The sequence below is a fragment of the Epinephelus moara genome, chromosome 20, assembly GCF_006386435.1.
Source record: "Epinephelus moara isolate mb chromosome 20, YSFRI_EMoa_1.0, whole genome shotgun sequence".
Classification (NCBI taxonomy): domain Eukaryota; kingdom Metazoa; phylum Chordata; class Actinopteri; order Perciformes; family Serranidae; genus Epinephelus; species Epinephelus moara.
In genome coordinates, this window is record NC_065525.1 from 15401124 (window position 1) to 15419450 (window position 18327).

Consider the following 18327-nt stretch of genomic DNA (forward strand, 5'->3'; position numbering starts at 1 on the left):
AATTAACCTAGTCCCCAATCTGCATATCTTTGGACTGTGGGAGGAAGCCGGAGTGCCCGGAGAGAACCCACGCTGACACGGGGAGAACATGCAAACTCCGCACAGAAGGGCTCCCACGCCCGGGATCGAACCGGCAACCCTCTTGCTGTGAGGCGAGAGTGCTAACCACCACACCACCGTGCCGCCGCACGTTAGTGTTCTATATTCAAAAATGTTGAAGCGTTTTTTTAAGATTGTGTAATCTGAATAACAGCTGAATCATTGTTTCAAGATCTGTTGTATAAGGTTAGTTTCAGGTAAACTCAACTTACCTCAAGTTTCGTGAAGGAGTTGGCACCAAGTGGGAGCAGCCAACACCACAGGGCTTGCCAAAGTAGCGTAGCTTGTTAGCCTCGTAGCTTCTTAGCCTAGCTTGTTAGCCTTAGCAGCGTCGAGCGAGGTGGGCGTGTTTAGGCAACCAGGCTTCCTTCGGCCCGCCTCTTTGCCCATTTTTGATTGTCCGGGAGTTGGGCAGAGTCAGGCACTGCCAAGATGGCGACGTCCAGAGCGGAGTATTTTGAGCTTCAAATCCACTCTTCAGAAACGGATGGGTGACGTCACGGTGACTACGTCCATTATTTTTATACAGTCTATGTTTTTTCAGCCTCTATTTTTACAATACAGGAAACAGTACGGTGACCGCTTCCTGTTCACAAATTCTCATATTACAACCAAACAGTGCACTAAACTATGTTTCTGGAGACATTTTAGGTGGGAAATAGGCAACACAGTAACAGAATCTTGGTTCCCAGATCTCAGTTTTTTCAACCTCTGTTTTTTACAACACCGGAAACAGTATGGCGCCCACTTCCTGTTCACAAATTCTTGTATTACAGCCAAACAGTGCACTAAAATATGTTTCTGGAGACATAGGTAATACAGTAACAGAATCTTGGTTTGTATTTGGTCAGCACTGCCTAGTTTTACTGTTTGGTCTGAGTTCGGTCTGACTTTGACTTCATCTCTCTGTCTCTCTCTCGATCTACTGCTATACTCTTTGTGTCCGCGTTGGCTGGCATACGAAAATATGCAAGTACAATCTGTACTTTAAGCAACGGCCATAGAGCCAGCAAAAATCGATCTGAGCTGAGAGATGAGCAGGGAGATCTGGGCGCTGGTAAGACAGAGGGAAGTTTAATCAATGTAACCCTTGAATCAACGTGTCATGATCTTTGCCATCTGGGGGGTGTACCAGAAGGACCTGTAATAAACAATGAGTAAAGACAAAACCAGTGAACAAACCAAATAAGGTTTACTGTCCTGTTTCAACAAAGTGAAAACTTAGGTAAAAAAAAAATTGAGGGCCTAGTCTTAACTTGGGCAAAAGAAAAACTGAAGAGTCATTCTGTTCAGTTCAAAGATTTTAGTTTTGACATTAGAGACGTTTCTCGTAGGCCATTGCTGTCGTGTCAAACTGAATATTAAAGCAGTGATTTCAAAACATGATAACGTGAACGCTAATCAACCTGCAAGCAGTCTCTCTGTAAGGTGGACCGCCGAGCCCAGTTGTTTCATGAATGACTCATGCGACTATCATTTTCAATATGAAGTTGTAGAACACTGTGTTCCTCTTTCAATGTGTATTTACAGTGCACTGAGTAAAGCTGAGAGGCATAAACACTGTCTAAACACGCACTACAAACCGTTCACTCCTTCCTCCCTTTCCAGTTCACTCACACATCACCATACACACTTCCTCCTCAGCCTTCAGACAGCATTCCCAGAGGATACAGAAGAAGCAGTTGTGCTTCCAACCCTCCCCCCTCCCGTGCCCTTCTCCGTCTCTCTCCCTCGCTCTCAGCACATGGAAACAATACAGTTGGACCTAAATTCTTCTGTACATTCATGAGCTCTCGCTGAAAGAAAATAGGTCGAGCTTGTGCCTGCTTGTGTTCGGTGTGATTAATAACCCCCACCCTCTGCTTCATCTCTTGGATAGTTCACATACCATCACTCCAGTCTGAAAAAAGAGCGCTCACAGTTTATGGCAGGTTTCAAAGCAAAGGGCCTTCTCCTGTCAAAACAACCACACGCCTTCAGTGTCTACTCACCTCACTCGCCCTGAGGCAGCAACTTTCCTGATAAAGAAGGTCTTTAAAGGAAGAATGAAAACGGGGTGGACTATCTTTCTACGGCAGCATCGGCCGAGGCTGTAGTTCTGCTGATTTTCACAAGAATATGCAAATACAATCTCATCACGTTTGTTTTTGGATAACTTACATGGACTAAACGGCAATGGAACCCTGAGGTGCTGAAATCATTACACTGGCGCTGGTGCTGAAGGTCAACTTCCCTCCAACAAATAACAACAGGAGTTTGCAACCTTAATCTCAAAGAGATTTGGACGTGAATGTAGATTTGTTCTGGGGCGGCTTATGAGTCAGCAAATTCAAGGCCAAACTCGGGGTAATGGCATGTCATGTCTCTGCAGCAACAAAGACTGCCTGTGGGTTTTAAGATGAGTATCTGTCTGAGCTGTATAATGATGAATGTGAAACCAGGAACACAAATTATTGCTTTGGTTGCACTACAAAGAGTGAAAGGAGAGGCAGCTTTGTTTTGTTAAAACAATTCCTCACAGGTGGGTATTATTATTGAAATGTACACTGTAAAACTCATGGCTTTTACGACAGTTGCATGTTAGGATGTTGTATTGGGAATGAAGTGATTTGGTGATCTGTATGAGTCTGACTCTTACAACTTATTAAAACCAGTTGTCGAAAAGGCTGGAAAACTGAACACTGAAGCAAATTCTATTGGTCGTTCTGTTAGGCCTCCACCACTCTGGTCCAGACTGAAATATTTCAAAATCTACTAGATGGACTGTACATTTTTTGCACACTTAACAAAAAATTAAATGCAACAATTTTTTTTAACCATACGTCACAGGTTTAAGTTAAAGATCAAAGACTTTTTCATGCACTCAATATTTCTCTCAAATTTGTTTAAATCACTGTCAGTGAGCACTTCTCCATTTCCAAGATAATCCATCCATTTTTTAGGTTGTGCAAATCAACTGCTGCATCAGCCGTTCATGTGGCTGGTCTAAGATGATCTTGCAGGTGAAGACACTGGACGTGGAGGTCCCGAGCTGGTGTGGCTACATGTGGTCTGTGGTTGTGAGGCCGGTTGGATGTACTGCCAAACTCACTGACAAGACATTAAAGATGGCTTGTGATTGTGAAAAAAACACTTGGTTCACGGGCAGCAGCTCTGCTGGACATTCCTGCAGTCAGCATGCCAATGGCACACTCCCCCAAAACTTGTAACATATGTGTCATTGTGTTGTGTGACCAAACTGCACATTTTAGAGCGGCCTCTTATTGTCACCATCCAAAGGCACATATGTATAGTAATGCTGTTGTTTAATCAGCATCTTGATATGTTACACCTGTCAGGTGGATGGATTATCTTGGAAAAGGAGAAGTTCTCACAAACATTTAGGAGAAATCTACCTACTGCGTGCAAAAAAAACCCTCTTACATCAGATCTAGAGAAATGAGTCAAAGATCTCTTTAACTTAAACCTGTGAAACATGAGAGCAAAACAACATTCATGGTTTGCAGATAATGAATCCTAATAAGGGTTGACGTTTTAATTTGTCCAATACTTTGGTTTATGACAAAATGCTACTAATGAGCAAATGTTATCATGCTAACAGATTCACTTGAGGTGGCAAACATGGTAAACATACTTGCTAAACATAACTTACATAATTACACTTTATTGTGAGAATGTTAGCATGCTAGCTAGCTTGAAGTACCGCTATGCCTTAATACAGCCTCTCAGAGATGTGAGCATGGCTGTAGACTCTTAGCGTTGTTGTCCTAAACTAGAACTTTGATTGTTGTTTATTTGGTTATAAATATTAGGCTACATGTTATTGTGAAGTTTTTAACTAAATAACGTGATTTCTCAACAATGTTTTCGTGCATGACTATTGGTGCTTTCAGATGAGGTTTACAGAGACATTACCGCTGAATTTACACAACTTCTATCGAGTCTAATAATTTACGAAAATTGTCTTGAAAAACAGGAACATTAGCTACTATTCCATGATACTATCATCAGAATTCTAGATCATTTAATGTCTCATATCACACTTTCACTTTCTACAAGAAAGACACTCTGAATACAAGTATTGTATTGTGTTTCCTGAACTGCAGACTAAATTGAGATGTGTGTATCCACCACACACAGTCTCTAGTGCACTCATTGAATTATATTGTACAGAAATATAACTAATGAAGCCATTAAGACTTGCTGAAAAGAACACTTGAGTTGACGTTTGTTCAGAAGGGCAATGGAAAGAGCTAAACATTCAGTGAAGACTGCCAGCAGCTTGTATTTCACCGCCTCACAGTGAAGCACTATTAGTCTACATTCGTCATGACCTGTCTGTACATGCTTCAGGCCTCCTTTAAAGCTGGATACTGCTCAGCCTGCACTCACATTTCCCCTTCATTGCAACAAGAAGACGAATAAACTTAAGATAGTGCTTTGAGCCTCAGCTCATTTACTCAAGTACAAAACAAATCAAGCTCAGAAGGTGTTGAAATCTGGCGCATCAAATTGGTTTAATATTGATCTGTAATACTACTGAGATGACAAATAAGATGTTAAAACATTTAAAACTTGGTCAAAATCATGTCCAGTTTCTTCTAAACAACATCATCAGCCAGAATGTAAATATAGAAGTAATTTAAAAGGTATAGAAACACATTTTTATCATTCCATTCTAAATACTGTCAAACTCACTCTATGAGTGTCAACAGAGAGGATGCTGGTCATTAAAAATGTTAAAACAGTTTGATGTTTCAGCAGAAGGGTGAAGGGAGGTTTTCATCACAGTATTCATAGCGGTTAACCGCTGCAGTGAGTGCGTCTATCCATGTCTGTGCCTGTCGATGCACGTTTGCGATGTCCCCTACATTAGGTGAGGGGAAGCTGAAACTCCTCCTGTGCTGTCTGTGTCTGTCTGCTTTTACACAGAAGTGAAGTTAAGGTGTCAGTGCACTACTCTATATATAGGTTCATTTTTCTCAACTGTGAATGTTTGCTGTTTTTCTTAGTTTCTATGATGGTAAATGGAATATATTTGGTTTTATTTCTCGGTTTGGACAAGGCAATGAATCTTGAAGGTGCCACTTTGGGCTCCGGTGGGCATTTTTTCACATTTTCTGACATTTTACAGACCAAACGATAAAACAAATAATCAATTAAATAGCTGTCAGATTAATAAAAACAGAGGGTCTGCAACTAATTATCATTTTCACTATCGATTAATCTGTCATTAATAGTTTGGGATAGTTTGGATTTTTTGAAGTGGGCTTGTATGGGGTACTTACCCATAATCAGTGTATTACATTGAGCAGATGTCAGTTGTCACGCCCCCACTTTGGAGAAGCAAGCTGGAGTCTGACTTGGAAGCTAAGCAATGCATTACTGTGGATGGGGGTCAGCAACAAAACCTAATTTAGCCCCTTAAAACAGTCCCACTTTAAAAAAAACCAAACAAAATAATCAATATCAGTTTAAGTGTCAGTATATTGACCATTTCACCACTCTGCCTTTCCATCAGACATCCCAGTGTGACGGGAGCCTTTAACAGCTTCAGTTCCCCATCTATGCTCTTGTCAAAGTCACCAGATTCAATTGACAAGAACAGCAATTTTAGCTCCCTAAAAATGGGAGCTGCTTGTTTACCACTGCCTTAATCACTTAGTTTGTTTGTGTTAATGTGTGACTTTGGTGAATCCGAACCAACCCTTTTAAATGCCAAAGTCACACAATAAAAAAAAACGATAAAACCGTTTGAGGCAGCGGTAGACCACCAGCTCCTGTGTCATTCACTGTTTTTCTCAGTGGAGTCTGGCTCTGAAGAGAGCAATATAACAGCTTCATTTTCACGTTGGAAATCACTGTCCGGCCCTTAGGTAAAGCAGTGAAAATATTCTAAATAAGGCGTACGCTTATACTGACATTCATTTTTTTCAGTGGCTAAAATATGTTTTGTTGTCGATTCATCCACAGCAGTACATTGCTTAACTTCAATGTGGGACTTCAGCCTGCTACTACTACTGTATGTAATATGCTGTCTATGAATAAGTACCCCATACAACCCTACTTCAAAAAATCCCTTTAATATGTAACACGTGTATTTTATTTATTCTGAGAGAATATGATATAAATTATTACCAAGACACACAGAAGCCTCTTGTTAACAGACTGATAATAACACAGTCATGACCAATTGTTAGTGTAGTAATGTCATTTCAGTGATGGGAAATTATGATAGCTACTGTACAAAGAAACTACATGTAGGCATCAGTGCATAGCTGTCACACTCTAGGCTACTGTAAACAAATGAGAAAATAAAATAGATTGTTTCCCCTCCATGGCAAAACACCAAGACTGGTTTAAAAACCTAGACTTTACAGAAGTGTGATGATTAAAATGTCCACCATGTCCAGCAGCTGTCAGTGCCCGTACTCCTCTATGAGCACTTTGATTCATTAAGCTTAAAACCACCAGCACGCCCAGACCTTTTGTTAGCCGGCTGACTCACTGGTGTGTCTCAGACCCCCTGGACTGACAGACCCCCTCCTCTCTGTGGAGGTCTGTGAAAGACTGTGTGTGTGTGTGTGTGTGTGTGTGTGTGTGTGTGTGTGTGTGTGTGTGTGTGTGTGACAGAGTGTGAGAAAGGGGGAAGCTCTCAGCTGCCTGACATTCCTAACCTGACAGGGTACCTCTCTCTCTCTCTCTCTCACACACACACACACACACACACACACACACACACAAAACTTAGTTTATCTCAAATGCAGAAATAACAATAGACAAAGACTAACACTGAGCTTCTACTGGGATTATCTTCATCATCATCAAAATGTTCATAAAACATACACATTTTTGTATAGTATGAAATGTTAACCTATTTATTACGATGATGCAGTTGATTTACACAAATAAATGTAACTTAAGTGCATCTGAACACTGATCTTAACAGTGTCATGTGCTGCTGTGTAAAAGTTGAAGCTAACTGTAGTTAGAGGTAAACGCATGAATGCAAGCAAAGGTAAAACTGGTCCTACTTCATAACAGATACGACTATTTGCCAGAACTTTGTGAAAAGATAAAGGACAAAGTTGCGAAATCTGAGAATCAGCTGCACAGCTTTTTCTCTGCCTGGTTCCTACCTGGTTTGAAAACACAAGTCGAGTGCTACTGTCCCACAGCAACCGCCGCAGTCGGAGCGAGAAACATTTGCAGCTGTCTCTTTCCCCTCAGAAGGAGCTAACTCAGTCCGTAGCAGTGACTTTGCTTAAAGTAACATTTGAACTACTCGGAAAAACAGGGGGAAACTCCTTGCAATAAGTTTTCAGGAATGATTAGTTGACTTAAAAGTTCCGGGTTGGCTGGAGTCGTTCAGTTGAGGGTTTGACGCAAGCTAGCCATATTTAGCTAACGGTTTTCCGGTTATGACTTTCAAAATAAAACCCGTACTGGCAAGCGTTAAAATAAAAAATATTTTTTACGGAAATATTCAATGTCGCTATTTATTTAATTTATTGTATTTATTCCACTTATATGCGCCCATGTAAGATTTGACCTCCAACCCCTTCAGAATGTTACTTTTAAGGCAGCCAATAAATTATTTTATTCCTCGAATGATACAGCGCTTTTACTTTGAAAGACAAATTATATCAGTTGTGGAAATGCTTTTGCTGCTTACGCTGAGCTAGACCAGTTTTTCTTCAAATTTCCAAGAAGTAATAGACGAAGTAAATCAAAGTTCCGGGTCGGGTACGGCTGGTTACAGCCGCCCCCTGCTGTCCCTTCAGTCTCCAGGAGTTTTTTCATATTGTACACACTTTTCACTGCTACTTCAGTGCGGGCCTGTTGTAACTACATGGTCAGCTGGGTGTCCTGGTGGCTTATTGCACCAACCACTGACAACATTACTGCACTGAGTACAAAAGACATTGCTGCATTGCTCTGTAGATTTGTAGTCATAGAAGTATGACATTGCAGAGCTACAGGAAATGAAGGGAGGAAGAGATAGGGAATGCAACACTGGAATCAAACAGGGGAAGTTGGAATTAGCAATTAGTGCACATGGTCAGCACCTTTAACCCAGAGGCCATCAGGCAAGGGTGCGGGTTTCATTAGGGGGGGAACACATATAAAACAGGGGGGCTGGGGATCCTCTGCCAATATTGGCAATACTTAGATTATGTCAAAGTCATCTGCTCCTTTCACATTTTTATTGCTGGTGGGGTCAAATGCACATGTTCTAAATATTGAGGGGTACATGTGTGTGTCCCTTCCATCTACACCGACACTATCAGAACACTTAGAATAGACCTGAAACTTTAAAACGTATAATATAACTCAGATTTTGTCATGAGTTATATAGACATCCACTGTTTGTTGTGTATAATTTAACAGATGACTTGGCTATATGTTGACCAGTGGAGTTTAAGGGATAGTACACCCTAATCTCAGAATCTTATCTTCACCTTTAACAGTTTCAATTATCAGCACCACAAAGCAAGCTACGCAAGTTAAACTGTTGTCACATTGTTATATCTGCACCTTTTCTTTTATGTACACGTAAGCCAGTAATGACTTCTCCAAGTGATAACATTTCCTTTAAAATAATTAATAGCCCTGGCTCACATTAACGCATCTGAACGCCATTTCACAATTCTAAACTGAATTTACTGCTACAGGATACAATGATACGAAACCCTGCCTGACACACACCAGCAATGAAACATATTACTTAAATTGGACACCACGCAATACACAAAGAATACCAAAGTTTTTATTTTGTTTCATTTGATGCAACTACAGCTTAGCAATGGTGATCATCTTAAAAACAGTCCGTGGGTTTGAGTCTCACACGCCATCACACACAGACACAATTCATTCAACCCAGTACTGCTGAACTCCCTGGCTGCTCTAATAAAGAATTAGGCAAACTCACAACACTGTCCAAACACTATGACTAGCTACTGATCAGCAGAGGATGAGTAGCAACCGATCTGTCCACAGTGATGTAAAGTGCAACAATGAGACAGGATGCATCAGTAAAGCGGAAGGTTTCTGTGGATGAATTCCAAAAACATGATGAAGTGTAGCCCCAAATTAGTAGCAGTAATAATATATCTATCAGGTATAAAAAATAAATGCTATTCTATACAAGCGGTAGAGAGGGATATAAACAGTACATACTGTACATACATACACGTCATCCAGGGCAAAACAGGACATTATCGCACAAAATAAGAAGCGATAGAAATATGAATAATGTCGATATAGTACTTTAACAATCTGACGAGTAAACAACTCATCCTGAGCTGCTGCTCGACTGTCCCCTGCACAGAGAAAATGATTAGAGTTGCGATATTAAATTCAGAGTGATAGGCAGTATTTCATTTACAAGAAACAGGAAGAACATCGGAATAAAACAACTTAATAGGGATCTGTGCCAAATATACAGATACAAGCAAAAACAGGAGTGTTTTCCATGACGTGGTGACTATATTCACTGCATCAGTAAAAATACATACATGTCCTTTTACATACAAATGAACTGAGTACAATGGTATTCATATACATACATAATACGTGAAATACAATCGCCACAGAACTTATTTTGGAAAGGGGGGAAAAAGCTATTTCTCTGACGTACTCCAATAAAGTTATATATTAATCAGAGCCAATAAAAATCTGCAAAGTTCAAAAGTCCAGAGGCAAAATGAAACTGAAAGCAAGCCTATTTTTTTTCTCATCAAACCTGTCGGTATAGAAGTGCCGATCTTAACCAGTTAGAGGAGACATTTTACTTTCAAAGCTCTTTGTTGACCTAAAAAGTGTTTATGTAAAAAAGGTAGAATTCTAACACAACCCCGACCCACCCACCTAACCCTGCATTGTTTTGGTCCTTGGCTCTTTACGTCACAAAGTTTATTGGCTTCACTAACTCAACATCAAGATCCTCTTTCTCTAACTGGTTCACAAAAACACTTCCAACACTGGGAGGTTTAATTAAGATAAATCCCCATGATTCAAAACAAAGCACATCATACATATAGCGTGATCATTTGAGTCTGGAACCTTTGCTTGTTTGCAAAACTGTCGCCCTGCCTGCGTTAAAAATGTAGTTCATATTTCACAATAGTCTTGTGTGCCGGTAATACAAAATATATATTCTCTATGTACATTGAGGACAGTGCATAATATTTAACCAGCTGTGTTTGGACGCATTCAAGCCATGCGTGAGCAGTTGCCGGGTGACAAAGGCTGTGCTCTGTTTAGTCTGCCATGACTCTTTACCTGATAGGAAATGGGTTTCTCTTTTATCTCCTGGAGACATCTGACTCAAGTTAAGAGAGCGTTCAATACAAAACTCAAGCGCACACGCAGACGCACAGGCACACTTGTGTAAAGTGTGTCTACTCACATTCGCTCACAAGCACACGGGTAAGCCGACACACAAACAACGCTTTACCATACGTGACAATCTAAAAATATAATTATTTGTTGGTTTCCTTGGAAAAGCAGTAAGTAAAATGTTTTGTTCTCGCCTGGGTTTCTTCACGAGGCCGCACGTCGAGCTACTGTCTGACTGAGCTCAGCTTGAGCTCACCGTGTCAGTGCAGAGGTGTCCTTGAACGCTCATCGGATCATATCGGCTTTCCTGCACCTCTTCTCACCTTCACTGTCAGTGAGGGGGACAACTTGGAGAAAATGAAGGTAGATTAGCATGTTTGGGAAACTGTATCCCGCTCTGACAACAATCTCTGAGGTCAGAGATTGAGAATGGGGACGTCAAAGAGGTCGCAAAGGCCTTCTGTCTCGTCCAGGTTGTATATGTAGTCGTGGTCGCTGGGTGGAGGGGACAGACGGAGCAGAGGCGAAAACACTGGGATTGAAACAGACAGAGAAATTGATTAGACTTGCAGGATGCAAAAAGGGGCAATAATTTCTTTGTTATACATTTCATACATGATCAATTCACATTTTTTTGTTTTCTGTAATTGTCATTTTCTTCTCTATCCAAACAAACCCACCTTCTGATGACATCAAGTCCTCCAAAAGGTCTCCACTCATGATCTCTGTCAGAGAAAGAATAAAGAACCATCAGTCGGCAGGACACTGAGAAAGGGGTACACAGGAAACTACTGCAAAATCAATGGACAAAACAAAACATGTTATATAAGTAATAAATTAGAGGAGTTATACCTTTTGTTGGATCAAACATTTCAGAGAGCTCTTTGGGAAAGTCCAGCACTAGAAGAAAACCACAGCAAACAGTTCAGCTATACACTCAGTCACTACGTCACAGTTAAAGGTATACTGTGCAGGATTTGTCGGTTACAGTTTGTAACATCGCCACTGGAAGTGAAAGCCAACCACAGATTCACTGTTGTTCTATATATTTGCATTTTTCTGGCACTGTGTCTGCAATTTTGTGGTATCCTCTTGGATCCATGCTGCTCACTGTCTAGCACCTGGTGACTATGTTTTTATAAAGTCCCAACCTCACCTGCATAAGATATCTTAAATATAAAAATACTGAAAATGTCCTTGTCGTATGTCACATAGTCTTGAATAAAAATAAGTGTTAAAAAAAAAAAAAAAAAGTTTAAAACCAATATGTCAGACTGAACAGAGAAGTTAAATATTAGTCGTCATAATGTGCAAAACTCACATTCAGAGGGATCTGACTTAATTGGTTCAAATACTGCAGAAACAGAGGAGGACGCAGATCCATCCAACGAGGCAGAGGACTGTAGTTGCTGAGTAACTGTAGCAGGCGTATCTGTTGTTGGGGTGAGTGGCGTGGTGCTCGTCACTTCTGAAACTGAAAAAGTGTGATTAAAATAATGTTGGTCCATGGCGTTACCATACAGCATAACTGTGTAAAACACAACAATAAAAGGTAAAATGTAGACGTTTTTATAACATTAAGAACTGCTCTTTGCAGTCTTGTGGGTGCACTTATTGGTACCTGTCACTGAGGCTGTCTGGCTGGCTGCTGTTGCTGACGCTGTGGCAGGAGCAGGTTTTGTAGGCGTTGCTGGAGCTGCTTTAGAGACCTGGAGGGTGGAAAGATAAAGGAGAGAAAAATAAAATTTGTAAGGTGTATAAAACCAGATCTCAGTGTTTGAGTCATTTTTCCATGGTGATTAAGCATTAATTAACGCTATTTAAAACATAACTGCCATCTCAATGAGGAAAACTGAGAAATATTGATGTCTTGGCATCAATGTCTTTTTGTACTCCTCATAGCTGTTTCAATAAAGACAGATGTCTGAACCTCCACTCTCTTACAGTAAACAGATCAAATACATGAACAGAGTTGATTGCATAGAGAAAGCTGATGTCTGTGTGGACCTGGGAGGCAGCAGTGGGCAGCTGAGAGGTAGGTGCTGGTGCAGGGAGGTTTTGAAGGATGTCATCTGGAGGAGGGACGGGCAAAACCACAGGAGAGGCACTGGACGGGTCCTTATTGACCAGCAAAACCTCAATAGGACCAGATGAACTCTTCAGACGGATCTGGTATTTCCTCTGTCCATTAAGGACCTTGAGAAAAACACATTAACCTGGTCTGAGACGTGAGACAAAACGGAAACTGTACCTCATGAGCATAAAAAAATGAACAAGCCACAAACATGACTTACAGCTTCTGGTATGGGGACCTCTAGCTGTGTGCCAATGGGGGCACGGATTGCTAGGAGTGTGTCACCTACGGAAGAAGGACAGGCAAAACACTGTGCTTGAGGCCACATCCATGCCAACAGGTTTTTGTTTCAAAACAGCGGTTAAAACCGAAACGATCTCCATATACATAAGCCTTTTAGCACTGTCTTAGAATTAATCTCTGTGCCTGAAAACACATATCACATAAACATTCACGTACACTGGGCACGTGCTTACCAATGTAAACAGGAAGCAGATTGTATACTTTGTGGTTGGTTGCTTAATTAGATAAAGCAAGCCACAATCTGCACAGTAGCGCTTTCGACAGTATCCAGTTCCCACCCATATACCCATCTGCACAACTGCAAGCAGCACCATTAATCGCGAGCACACCTATTGGCACACACGACTGCACATCATAGCATCAAATACCTCCAGAGTAGTGTGGATACTAGGCTTAAACATAGCAATAGTTACACATTTAAAACAAAAACGTATTAGTGTGAATGCAGCCTGAGACGGTCAATGTGAGTGTTACAGGAAAAGAAAATGTCTAACAATTGAGCATCTGAAACTATTACCTTTGAAAGCTCCACAGAGGTCTTCATGTTTAACATATGCCATAGTATGAATGTGTTAAGGGTCCAACTTCAATGACAAACATTTCAATAATGCAACTTTATACACTGGCATTACACATGACTGACTGACAGTGGAGTCTTTAGCAAAAGCCCTTTAATATTCAGGATGGTTGGTTAACCACCGAGGATATGATGGCTTACTGAATACTTAGATTAATTAATAGGGTACTCCACTAACATCACATTGCACTATTTAACAAAAGGGGAATCAAAAGAGACACATTAAAAAAAGAGATGGTCAAGTTGTAACAGCAGAGGCAGAGCTATCCTGTCTCTGGGATTCGTCAAGCTCAAAAAATGCCAGATTCAAGAATTCCAATTCTGAAACTAAATGGTGTTGAGACTGGTTATGTCTCACTGCTGTGTCACTGTGTATACTGCTGCTCTCTACCACTGAGTGTCATATGCACATATCTAAATACTGACAATGAGTGCTTTTCATAAAGCATATAACGATGAGTTTATCTAAGTAATTAATCACGGCATGTTTGCAAAACAGTTTGACACTGTTGTCCTTGTTGCTCAGGCAGTCTGTCCTGTACAAGAATAGTGAAGCCTGGACAACATGTATGAGCCTACAAATTAATTTCATACAGCTACCACAGCTCTACTCAAATCATTGGACATAAAAGGGAAAATTCACCAATTTTCCTCGTCAAGACAAGTTTACCAGTCGTGAGGAGTACTACTCAACTTATGAAAACAGCACATGAAAGTCTTCTAGGGCTCTAGAGAAGCGTGATCATGTCTGACAAAATCACCCTAGTGATGTCACAAGGGTTTTCTTGACGAACAAGTTCTTTAAGGAGGAGCTAGTAGTTTGAAATGCAACAGAATGAATTCATGGCTGATGAAACTGCCACATTAAATCAGCACTGACCATGGGATGCATGTCTGAAAGAAAATATTCCCAGCTATAACACACACATAAACACACTGTGCAATGAAGGATATGGGCTGTTGTTAGAGTCATCTGTGACATTCTTGATGCTCTGTTGGACCCAGACCCTCTGCTGGTCCAGCTCGTTTTCCCTGAGAGCCAGATCATCGAGCTCAGCCTTCAGATCAATTAGCTTATCTGCTATTTCTCTGGTGTTACATCCTGGACCTACACCCCTGTAATACAAAGACAAACACAAATACGGTTATGTGCAGTCTGCAGACAAGGAGCATGCATGCTGTTTTTCATTAACACCGTGCTTTATTATTAATAGAGCTCCAGAGATTAATTCTCATTCACTTTTTCTTGGCTACTGATCAGTCTGGTTTCCATTAGAGCTTGGACGAAGCTGATATATCAGGAGTACAGCTGTGTTGAGAGGGAACATTGTTTATGACAAATGTGATGTGATTACAACACCACTTGAAATGATGTTTTCTTTATTGCTACATTTATAAATGAAGATGTTCAACAAGTTCCACAACAGTATTTTCTCTAGGTGATGATGAATAACATTGAACAGTAATGTAAGCCGTACTAAACACACCTACCCAAAGTCACTGGATAGACAGACAGATAGATAGATAGATAGATAGATAGATAGATAGATAGATAGATAGATAGACATTCTTCCAAATCTCATATATTAAGTTCTCCAAGGCGATGCAGCTGCACACGTGCTGTAGTCGGGTGTTCTTTTATTGTTGAGGCCATTTTGTTATAGTGTCGTTATGAAATGATTATACAGTGACAAGAACTTTTTGATTGTCAAATAAGTACAGGAAGATGACAAACACAACACACATTGTCTGTGGTCAGTTCTATCACCAAAATGAGAACATGTCACGCAAACTGATATTCTAATTACTTTCACATGGCTTCAAACTCTCCTACTCAACAGTAATTTCTCTATTGTTATGACTGAGATATTTAGTCATTGATTCATAAGCATGTTTGACACATACATTTACACACAAACCAAGCGTAAGTGCATACAAGGATAAGGTGAAATCTCCAAGTAGTGCTGTGATCCTCAGATGATTCAGTTTCTCAGCCATTTCTCTGTGGCTACGATAAGCAAGTGCTATATGACAAAGTGGAAGTGGTGGGGAGGATTGGTGCGAGTGCTTGAAAGACACATGGTTTCAGATGGTTCAGCCCTCTCATTTCGGTGATGAAGGCCATGCCAGGTCAGAACAAACTCCAAAATATTAATTTAATTAGTTAATGACGTGCAAATTGTGGAGGAATTTTTAAAATGACAAACATTTGCCTTATGATGAAGCAAAATGTAGATAGAGTGATTCATTTAGGCAGCAAAATTGGCACTTATTTAGTTTTCTTTTTAAATGAAGGGAGAGTTTTTCCACCTCTGGGGAATAAAAAAATTAACAGTATACTTACTTCCATTGGATGCTGTTCTTGGACTTCTTCTCTATCAGTCCAATTCCCTCCAACACATTAGTGATATCGTAGATACGTCGTTTCTGCCGCACTGCCAAGGTGTCTGCAGCCTGAATGACAAAAAACAAACACAATAAAAAATACAAAAGATCACTGCCACATCCTTTAAAAGGCTCATAGCTAACAACACAGACAAAGGGAGACGGCTGTATCTGTGCCAAAGGGTTGAGTTCCCTGCAACCACCCGTCGTAGGGTACAACATTGTCATTTTGACTTCCTTCCCAGCCTGACCTCTTAGTGTATAACAAACTAATGATAACCATATGTCTGGTGCTGATAAGTAAAGGCTTTGTCACCAGGCCCTGTGGGTGCAATGCAGTCACAGACCCACTAAATGACAGCTAATAAATCACAAGGCCTTTCATTTCACAGTTCACATAAAATAATGTCATAAATGGCTCATGCAAAACAAATGTAAGGATTCCCAGTTCAATACGGCTGTGGGAAACACACCAGATGTCATTAGTTGTGTTTCGCTCTTTCCAGCAGTGTCAAGAGCAGAGTTTCGGTCTTCGATAAGGACAATACACATTTAAACAACAGCTCTTTATAAAACAAATTTTGTAGAGTCTAAAAGATGTGATATAATGGATGAATCACACCAATTGCATGAGCTGACATCTGATGATAGAGCACAAGCGCAAAGTTATTCTTTCTCTGTCTAGGACGCAACGTTTCATTGAGGAGAGGGTGATTCATGCGACTGTTTAAAGTCAGATGGAGTCATTATTGAAAAATGCAGCGTGTTTTTAAGGATCGGTGAGAATGGAAGAGAAACAGAGAAAGACAAACGATGCCAACGTGAATGACAGTGGCTATGAAGGCACTCTGTCTGGCAGGTCATTGAGGTCAATGTGACAAATAAGCTTTTCTGTTATACAAAGTAATGCTTGGCTGCTCAAGCTGCCATCTGGCTCACTGGTTGTGGTTGATTAAAAAAACATGGCTGGCATTTTTTCTCTATTTATATTCCAATATGAAAACATGCTTTGAGAGGTCTGGGTTTGGAGGTTACCCCCATTTTGTGGTATCTGAATTCCAGGGTTATTAATCCAAATGTCAATTCATCTTATTAAAAGTTTACACCAACTACTTCTGAAAGTGACTTCAGTGGCTCTGACAGTAACAGGCTGCTCAGGAAGTAGGACGATAGTTTTGTGGAGTGTTAATGTGACATCTGAGCAGCTCATTAAGGGGATGGTGGCCTAGGCTGTGGTGGAGAGCACAGCTAACATTACTAGTTAGCCTTGACGTTAAAAGTATATGCTTCTGAGTGCGTATTGGAAACTGAGTGCACGTATGCCGTTAAGTGACAAAGACGTTATCAATCAGAAAAAAATTGTTCATGTGTGAAGATGCAGCAGCGTTAGCTCAGAAGGGAACGACAAAAGCTGACCCACTTTTTAAACTTTGAATCTGCAGGGGGCAGAGTCTGTAAAAGTTAACCAGTGTCCTCAAAGTTCAGTTTGTAACCTCACTTTGCTCCCCTCTGAGAAACGCCAAAACACCAAGACGCGACGTTTAAGCGGAGGTTTGAAAGTAACCGAGGTGAATAAAAACTACAAAGCTATAAGCAAAGAGTAGCACCCATTCAAATTAGCCTGTCACACAGCTAGGCTAGGCTAACAAGCAGGCTAGCGAAAGTGCATGTAACCTAACGACAGCGGGCAGGCTCAGAATGACATGTGCTAGCTAACAACAAAGACTCCAGGCTGCATGCTCACCGCTTTCAGATCCAGCACTCCGTCTTTCGCCTCTTGTAATAAAGTCACAAACTTGGTCGTGAGCAGCCCAAGACTCTTTTCGTGCCTGCTGGGAGTCTGTGGCTGCAGCGAGTCACCCACAGCTCCCAGTTCGCCTCTGGTACTGGCCGACTCTAGCTCCATCATCACTCGGGACCAGCTCCGTACTTCCCCCTGCCTCCCCGACCAAACCCAGCCAGCGAGCTCAGGAAAGCACGCCCAACCGCCGCAGTCAGACAAACAGAAGGCCGGGGAAGTGTGTGTCAGATAGCAGGTATTTAATGAGCCGGTCCGACCTGGTTTGCTCCAAATTATATGACTAAATCGAGCTGAACAGGCTGAGTGCGGTAATTCAATGAGAGAGCAGCATTCGGTGGAGAGAGCCGTTGGCCACGCTAGGTATGACGGGACGGTTCAATCGTCGCAGGGAGCGTCTGCAAGTTCTCACACCGTCTCAAAAGCGTCTTAAAAAACAAGAGCGTGTTAATTAAAACTCGTGAAGCCAATAAATATAATATAATCCACCTATTTATTGCATCGTGGTTAAAGGTTTACGATCTGCACGGATTAGGTGATATTCATTTTAAGTTTTTTTTAAAAGAAGGGTTGTCCGGATGTACGTAGCAGTGATACTTTTTACACGTTCCCTTACCTACTCAAACTTGAAGAAAACACACGCACGCGTTTATGAGCGTGCACGGATACACCATGTTATACGCGCGCGCGCGCACACACACATGGCCAAGAAGGCAGATATACCCAATAAAAAAAAACATTTTAAAACAA

The 18327-nt window shown here is 41.0% G+C and overlaps 2 protein-coding genes across 2 annotated transcripts in view; both read right to left on the minus strand.

Annotated features, from left to right (window-relative positions):
• The window catches only part of elmo3 (engulfment and cell motility 3), a 35895-nt gene extending 28404 nt beyond the window's left edge, over positions 1 to 7491 (minus strand). Inside the window, exon 1 of the mRNA XM_050072777.1 lies at positions 7239 to 7491. The gene's annotated coding sequence lies outside the window, so the exon portion shown is untranslated. The remainder of the gene's footprint in view (positions 1 to 7238) is intronic.
• A 1360-nt stretch (positions 7492 to 8851) lies between these two features.
• On the minus strand, positions 8852 to 17966 carry e2f4 (E2F transcription factor 4). Its single transcript, XM_050073900.1, has 11 exons — positions 17524 to 17966; positions 15739 to 15848; positions 14349 to 14510; positions 13335 to 13378; positions 12735 to 12799; positions 12448 to 12636; positions 12062 to 12149; positions 11762 to 11914; positions 11293 to 11340; positions 11121 to 11165; positions 8852 to 10972 (listed from the first exon to the last, which is right to left on the minus strand). Exons 1-11 carry the CDS (start codon positions 17686 to 17688, stop codon positions 10857 to 10859), a joined length of 1185 nt encoding a protein of 394 aa, XP_049929857.1. The 5' UTR covers positions 17689 to 17966; the 3' UTR covers positions 8852 to 10856.
• Positions 17967 to 18327: the final 361 nt, after the last annotated feature.